The sequence below is a fragment of the Echiichthys vipera genome, assembly GCF_963691815.1.
Source record: "Echiichthys vipera genome assembly, chromosome: 10".
NCBI lineage: Eukaryota > Metazoa > Chordata > Actinopteri > Perciformes > Trachinidae > Echiichthys > Echiichthys vipera.
Genome location: NC_139835.1, coordinates 9582483 through 9591436, shown reverse-complemented (window position 1 = coordinate 9591436; position 8954 = coordinate 9582483). Strand labels below are relative to the sequence as shown.

General features: G+C 42.6%; 1 protein-coding gene across 1 annotated transcript; it reads left to right on the top strand.

The window, feature by feature from the left end:
- Positions 1 to 1471: 1471 nt before the first annotated feature.
- Positions 1472 to 8628, top strand: asb1 (ankyrin repeat and SOCS box containing 1). Its single transcript, XM_083921180.1, has 5 exons — positions 1472 to 1840; positions 3211 to 3349; positions 4226 to 4528; positions 4851 to 5233; positions 6214 to 8628. Exons 1-5 carry the CDS (start codon positions 1744 to 1746, stop codon positions 6342 to 6344), a joined length of 1053 nt encoding a protein of 350 aa, XP_083777306.1. The 5' UTR covers positions 1472 to 1743; the 3' UTR covers positions 6345 to 8628.
- Positions 8629 to 8954: the final 326 nt, after the last annotated feature.

Sequence of the window (8954 nt, the reverse complement as noted above, 5' to 3'; positions counted from 1 at the left end):
AAACACATGGCCGGGGTTCGGAGTGGTCAAGTAACCTCTAATCAGACTTAATGAATGTTCTGCTCTAATCAAATGTAATACTAAATGCAATCAGGGAGATGAGCTATAACAAATAACCAAGTCCAGTTGCTTTTGACTGAAATTGCTTTGGGGATGAGATGAGTGTGTTCTATGTTCTCAGCTCTTGTGATAGTGTGGCTTTTAATCTGGCTACAGACTTAAAAAGTAATACTCTATGTCTCAAAAATGATTATGGCAGATCATCGCTTGTTTAACTGAAATCTGAATTGTCTTTAAAGAAAATATTTACTCTAAAATCTATCAAATCTGGGGCGGCAGTAGCTCAGTCCATAGGTGATTGGCGGTTCGAGTCCCTGTGTGGACCATGAGTGTGGACTGGTGGCTGGAGAGGTGCCAGTTCATCTCCTGGGCACTGCCGAGGTGCTGTTGAGCAAGGCACAGAACCCCCAACTGCTCGGAGCGCTGATCCATTGGCAGCCCCCTCGCACTGACATCTCTCCATTAATTTCACGTATATAGGTCCTGTTTGTGCATGTGTGTGTATTTCGGGGCCTGTGTGTGTAACCTGTAAAATAATAACAGAGTGAAAAGATTTCCCTTGCAGGGTTAATAAAGTAATTCTTCTTCTTCTTCTTCTTCTTCTTCTTCTTCTTCTTGTGACCTGTCCACTTATGGAGACATGTGGCACTGTTGACCTGTCCATGTATTTTTAGCTCCACCGGGCCTCAGAGTCAAAGGTTCAGGTGTCATCAGGCAGCACACAGCCATTTCTGCATGCCTCCCTGGTGTATGTTACCCACCCAAACATGACACCACATTTGTACTTACCCAGACTGCTTACATGGGACCAGCAGCCAAACAACATGCCTAACCCTTTGTGTACACAGAAACATGGATATACAGGATGTAGGAGATAATAAGCCCAAACGCCGTTCTTTTGGATCCTAGATCTTTTTTGGTACCGTGCTTGGACCTTTGAAATGACCTTATGGGGTTGCTTGAGTCATGGCAGTACCACATATTAAACATCACAATGTGCCACAGAACTATAATAGGGATTTTTTTGGGACAGTTTGTGCATTATATCTTCAATATTCCAGTATCAAATTTCCATTTTTACAATTAAATTTGTGTGAGTTATACTGTACAATTTACAGTAGCCTATATCCATCCTGCTTCTGTATGCTGTTACTACACAACCTACCCAATGTATGATGGAGACTTCTATGGATTCAAACTAAATTTAGAAAATCTAGTATATTCAGACTTCACTAGACTATATCTCATAGTATATTTGACTTGTTTTATGCCAACTAAATATAGAATAATAAATAAATGTATTTCCACAGAATTCTGCCTTTAAAACGTTTATTATTTACAACAGATATTGTACTATCTTGACAGCAGTGTTTAATGTGCCATATGGGAAATATTGATTGTAATTGCCCAAGGATACATATTAATGCATAACTATTTAACTGCATATTTGTCTCCTTTTTGTTCCCCCCACTGTTGTCATGCTCGGTTCGGGGCATTTAAAGCGACGTTTCCCCTTTAAATCCTCCAGGAAGTTGCGCTGCGAGCTCACGGACGCCTTCATCAACACGGTCACGTTTGTTTGCTCCACGTGCCCTGGTTGATTCCCTTGGGTTTCCCGTGTTTGGGGAACCGGTGTCGGTGTTCTGCTGAAGCACTAGCTGGACGTTTGGACATTCCGGGACCATGGCCGACGGTCCACGGGCGGATGTCGATGACCCGCCCAGTATCAACGTCCCTCCGCTCATCACTGTCTCTGATCTGCCCGGTGCCACTGCTGCAGGTAACCGTGCCGCTCGGTGTTCCTCTCCGGGGAACATGCACGGATCATGTGTCCTCCGTGTGCAGGGTGTGCGCATACAAAAACAGGAAGACTTCTGTGCGCATGACAACAATAACACGGGGCTGTTGTTGAGGGCAACTGTGTAACAAGGTGTGGTCAACACAGTCAGTAAACAACTATCAATGGCGAGGAGCCATTGTGTGTTAGTTTCCACAGCCTACTAATGATACAGGTACGGATGATTTGGACCAGAGGTGGATCATTAAAGCTCATGTATATTAACTGTGAGTGATGGGAACTCCCGCACAATCAAATGCAGTGTAAGACTTGAGCTCTGCAATAACTACATTTGGAAAGTGTGTCTGAAAGGTCCCATGTTATGCTCCTGTTCAGGTTCATGCTACATGCTTTGATGTTCTTGTTCTCATCCCCGTCAGTGTTTCCAGGTCTGCGGCATCTGCACACTCGGCGGCTCTGCATCGTCATTGCAGCCGGGGAATGACTGTAACAGCACTGTCACATTCACCGTCACTTACCTATATACATATATTTACTACATACTGTGCTTTATATATATACTAGGGCTTGACCCAAATATTCAGCTATTAGGAGATTTGTTCATTGGGTAGCTATTCGGTTTTCAATTTTGGTATTTGTCAGGGAATAACCAAATATTCACTGTTGATCTGTACTGAATATCTGAAGCTCAACAACTGGTGTTCAGCTCTAATACAGGTAGAGTTGTGACATCACAACCGTACAGAAGTCCTGACGGCTCGTTTTTAAAGGCACAGTATACTGAATACGGGCTGTGTGCGCTTCTCTGTGGATTGAGTGTTTTGCCACTTCAACCTGCTTTACAATAAAGAGAGTAAAATTATCCCTTTTTACAATATGGGACCTTTAAATAGCATATTAGACTGAGAGGTCTTGATTAAGTACATGTGCACAGAACAGTTGTACTCCTACTGGTCAAATAAACCGGAATTTAGCCTTGATTCATCCTTAGGCATGGTGTTTGTTGGTGCCAATGGGGCTAGCTTCCCATGAGAGACTCAGGAACTCCCCAGAAACACTTGGAGTCATTTTACACCAGAATTACTCATTCTTCCCACATTTAGCAGGAACACTTCCACTTGTAGAGTTATGCAAAGAAATAATATGCGGTGATAAATAGCTGTGAAATGCAGCTGAAGATGCTGAATTAAATTAGTGTATTTGCATTTGTAAATGGCCAAATTAATCCACAACATTAACTGAAAACAGACATCAACATTTTTAAAGATAAGCGGTGCTGTATGGACTAGTGATTTCAGTATTTTGCTTTGGTTAGCTAAAGTTTGACAGTTTCTTATGTGTGTCCTTACTAGGCCGTAACCTAAAGGAGTGGCTCCAGGAGCAATTCTGCGACAAACCTCTGGAGCAGGACGACATGCGGCTGCACAATGCAGCCTACGTCGGGGACCTGGACACCCTGAGGAACCTGCTGCAGGAAGACAGCTTCAAACAGTGGGTGGGAGTTATAGCTATAAAACGAATATAATAGGATTTGTTCTTTGTATAGCACTTTTCTTATCATTTGTTCTTGTAGATGTGTAGAGTAGTCTTTGTCCCTCAAAATTGAACGCTACATTTTACAGCAGACCTGCCAGCTTTTGTCCAGAATGTTCATATGTGGCACTAAGTGGTTTGTGGTTTTCTGTGCTGTGTGGGTTCCTTCAGGAGGTTTGCTGAGTGACAGCCTGAGAGACATATGCTGTACAGAATAAGCCCTTACACATCTCTACCACAAAGCTGCACTTCATAACAGACACGGCATGCTGGCTCCTCGTTGCCTTACAGTGCTATAAGCAAACATGTCCTTTTCTCAGTGTGTGCATCATGGTTTGTAGCTGGTGGCCACAGTGGGACTCAGATACGGTCCATACAGGTACTGGAACTTGAAATGCTCACAACGTCAGAGCCAGGCAGGACCATTGTAGAGTGGTCAGAACTCATTTAACCCCAATCCCACAGCGGTTGTATGCAGCACTCGTACTCCACACCCGGCCAACCCATTATTACTGGCTTAGGGCAGTCCATCTCTGTTCCACATGGTTCACAACATGCTGTTATTTCAATAAAACACTTTTACTTCATTGGGTTCTCCCGGCCCTGCCTAACCAATCTCACCTGAGGCAGCGCTGCATATTTTAGCTGGTAGCTGTTGTAAATATTTAATTTGTGATGACCACACAGCAATTATATTTTTTATTGTTTGGGTTTATGGTCATTAGCTTGCTTTTAAGAAACTTTGAAAACTTCCGAAGTGCAAGCATTACCAACCCAATATGTTGGATCTAGAGATACAACTAATAACCACTCCCTTCTCTCCCTTGGTGTCAGGCGCATCAATGAGAAGTCTGTTTGGTGTTGTGGCTGTCTGCCCTGCACCCCTCTGAGGATCGCATCCACAGCGGGACACGGCGCCTGCGTGGCCTATCTGATCGCCCAGGGAGCCGAGGTGGACCTTGTTGATGTGAAAGGCCAAACGGCCCTCTACGTAGCTGTGGTGAATGGTCACCTGGAATGTGTCCGGATCCTGCTTGAAGCCGGAGCCGATCCCAACGGAAGTCGCCACCACCGCAGCACCCCGCTTTACCACGCTGCACGGGTGGGACGGCTGGATGTACTGCAGGAGCTCATCAGGTGAGGTTAGGAGAGGATCAGGGTAAAGCCTGGATGTATTGAAGTTATGTTAAACAAGCACAAAATATTTAATTATCTCACTTCTCACGTGTTGAACGTTTTCCAAACAGACTGAAAAAGCAAACGATGTCCCAGATTTTTGATCTAGACACAGAATATATTGGCTATGTTTGGCCCATACATTTGTAGTAAATGGAGCCTTCTGAAATCTGATTTTTTTCAAGATTATTCTCTCTGCAATCAACCAATATATGTATTTCCTTCAGAGGACATCAAGGCTTTAAAAAAAAGTTCAACTGTATCTATGTTTCCCTCCATCCAGGTTCAATGCTGACGTAGACATTGACCACCAGCTGGGTCCCCGGCTTCTCTTAAGTGCCCGCACCCTCAACACTCTGGTAGTGTGTCCTCTGTACATCAGCGCTGCCTACCACCACCTCTACTGTTTCCGTCTGCTGCTCCAGGCTGGCGCTCAGCCCGATTTCAACTACACGGGGCCCGTCTGCAAAGAGGCTCTCGGCCGCGGCCTGGCCTCCTGCCTGCTGGATGCTGTGCTGCGACACGGATGTGAGGCGGCCTTCGTCAAACTGCTGCTGGACCACGGGGCCAACCCGGCCCTCGTGCCCTGGGACGGGTTAGAGCTGGAGGGTCCCAATCGGAGGAAGGTGGATCCAGAGGCGCTGAGGGTCTTCCTGGAGGCAAGGAGTGAGTAAAATCTGTGAATATGCAGGTGGGGGGGGTTATTATTAACCAGTAGTTCAAGGAAGGGTTATATACAGATTTAAAGGTAGTCAGAGTTTGGTTGTTTGTGGTTGCCTCATAACCACCCGATCATTTCACCTTTCCTGCAAAAAATGATATCACTACACAGTGTAGAATTCTAATAAATGCAAACTTTTTAAAATTAGATGAAAAAAAAGTCTTGACCGTAATGACCCTGGGCACCTTGATTCCCTGCGGACAGCACCCGGCTTGTCGGTCAAACTTTCTACATCCGGGGGGTCGCCCTGCATTTTAAAGCCCCGGATGATCATGAGTTTCACGCTGCACCTGTGAAGAGCAAATACTCTCACTGAGTGATGCATTACTTCCCGTTTACACCTGGAAACTGCCCGGCCACAGCCTTCCAGTCATTACTTTTCCAAAAAGACATTTTGACGTGCTACAGCAGAGGTGTAAAAATGAACCATGGCTCAGTTCTGTTGAGTCCTGCTATTGCGTTTGCTGGCTCACTGTCACACTGTTGTGACACTTGAATAGAGAGGAGCCATTGTTAATGTTAGTAGTAACACCTGTGCTTTTTCCAAGTGTAACTGGCTGCTGTGAAAAAGGCACAAAATACGGCACATTGACTGAAGGTGTTCAAAGTAAGACACATTTTCAATGTATCGCCATTTGGTTCAATAACATGAACTCAGACGTTGTCATAGTAAATCCTAAAATAAATAAATACATAAATAAAATGAAAGTTGGTACATTCTCACCATTTTTTAACAGCTCAGAAAACAAAAGCCAGGTGCTTGTATGGCCAACAACATGACTGGCAAAGAAGTTTTTGACAAGGTTCAGCTTCAGTTAACTGAGTGATAATATGGCAAATAAAGCGGCCTGTACCCTGTCCTCATGGTTTACCTGAGCCTGCAGTACGGATCTGCTGCAGATGCCTTTGCTTTGTCTCTTCTCAGGATGCCCTCGCAGGCTGACACACCTGTGTCGCATCAGGATCCGCAGAGCAATGGGCAAAAGCCGCCTAATCCACATACCCTCGTTACCGCTACCACAACCCATCAAGAAGTTCCTGCTTCACCAAAACTGAAAACCACCAACCAGAGCTCTTCAAACTCAAACCTTGAAAAAAACAACAACCTCGATTTCAACAATAATCCCCAAATAGAGGATTTTATGAAGTCAATTTGTTGATTGCTTATTATTTTCTAATAGTAAACAATTAATAGTATTATTTTTCAAACATTTTCAAGTTAACAGTTATGTAATACTCTTATCTTGATATATGTCTAATCATTTATGGAAATGCTTCTTCACTTACCAGAGAAACCTTAGCGCAGTATATTCGTGGAAACTGTGTGTGTATCCTGCTTTAAGTGTTTTCCCTGTGACTTCAAGTAGCCCGTTTTAGCTTCAGAGCCATAGTGAGGATGTCCTTTGTTCTGAAGCAATGACTTAAACATGCCGTGTATTACAACATTACCCAATTCCAGCTCCTTGAATTGTTAATGTATCTGTTTTACGGCCTTTTACCAACAACTCAGCCAGAGTGAATGACATAATGTGAAGCCTGTGTTCTCAGCTTTATACCGTAGATCGCTTCCAATATAAGCGATCCCTAGAGTGAAGTGCAAGGATGAAAAAGGGTCCTATATTTTATGTTAGATTAATATTCTTACTTTGCTTTTGTTTTGATGCATCAAGCACTTCGATTTGTCCTGTGTTTACATTTGGTGCTGGGCGCTGATGGATTCTTATTTAGCCGTATGCCTTAATATTGAGTTTTGAAATGGCCTCAAACTTTGGATTGTAGATTTTTGAGAAGAAATGGCTTGAAATAAGCAATTTAAGGAGAATGTAAAAAAACTTCTAGGAAACTCTCTGTGAAGGAAATGTAGAATAACTTTGTATATGTTGCCCAGAAAGCTGCCTTCTCTGTGAGTCCGTTGGACCTGTTGGCTCCCGTACATGTTGTTTCTCACACATTGTTACTGGTCAACAAGAGATGTCGGCGCATTTAGTTTTGTATGGTCTCTTCTTTGTTTGCATCCAGTAAATGTACAATAATTCTATATTCTCTTCTGTATGTTCTTTATCATCTAAAAGGACTTTCACACTGCCAGAGATAGAGGGTTTCTTCAAAAGTAGGATTGCTTTCCATGCTTCCAGATCTGTTAGCCATCTCCTTCAGTGAACATGAGAGAATTATTCCTTCTACTTTCTTCACAACCCCTTCCAAGATGTGCTCTAGTCCAAAAATATCTGAGCCAGTGTCATGGACAGAATCTCTGTAGTGTAGGTTTGGTTTAATCCAGTGGAAGAAAAATACCAGGGCAACACAACCCACAGATGGTGTGGGCTTTTTGATTTAAGCTTCAGCACACTAGTAGTTAATCAGCTCATATACGGTATATTATGTGTCCTTTTTACAGGTCCATCCCCATGCATTAAAGTGTATTCCAGCGCGAAATCATCCCATGGTCTTTTTCAGCACTTGTATACATCAAATAAGCCATCGAGAGTTTCTTTCTTGTAACAATTATTAGCTATTAACAGAGAAATCCGGGAGAGTCGCTAACAGCCGGACGTGGCTAACACTGATTAGCTCGGGGCAGTACTGTGAAGGCATTAAAAAGCCTTTTTTAACCACTAACACTGCTGAAAATAACAGCAAACCTCTGCAGTAGCATGAGAAGAGTCCCTACACAGAAAACAACGCATAAATGGGCTCCTTCCTTTTGGATTGACTTTGGTAATCCACTTGAATGGACTTCACTATGAGAGGAGCTGGTACGGAAGTCAGTAGGTAAGTCTTTAAAACACTCTTTTAATAAACTCCTGGTTCACGTTGTTGGCGCTTCGTTTTATGTGTAGGGACTCTCACGTCCGGCTGTTAGCGACTCTCCCATTATTCTCTGTTAACAGTTGTTACGCAAAAAAAACTGTTTTGATGGCTTATTTGATGTATGTTAGTGCCATAAAAGACCATGGGAGGGTTTTTGCGCTGGAATAACTCTTTACGTTGAAAAAATGTGTCCCTTAAATGTCTAAATAAAACAGAAACAGTGAAGGTGATCAGACTGCCCCTTTGTGGATATTGAAGATGAGCTGTTTATCATTATTGTAGCCAAGGATCAAGATATTCTAAGGAAGTGTAAAAAAAGAAAGCTACTTTCTCTCATATAGGGCTGGGGGATAATTCAATTTGATAATTTATCATCAATATGTGAACAAATCATGTGGAGATTTCATGATACACAATTACATTGCCTAAATTCACACTAACACAAACATCTCATAAAATGTTCTCTGATAATTGTAGTTTTGGTTTGATAATCCAACTTAACATTGCCACACAGTTCAGTGGACTAACATCAGCTGGATTACGTACCCCATGATTTCACATGAGCAAATATTGTGATATATCGAGACAAAGTCCCAATGAATGAAGGCAATAGAAAAAGGAAGATGTTTATTGTTATAACTATATAAAAATATATGTTGTGTATATTTGTCTTAATCTGTTTTATCAGGATGTGGAAAAACTGCATTGCAGCAATATTCACGTCATTTAGACGACGCTTTACGTTCTAATTCTTGCATGTTATGTTCATTTGGCAATTAAGTTATTTGTGTTGTGTGTTATGAGGTTATTTAATATAGATTTATTTTACCATTAACCTATATGTGCCTATGAAAA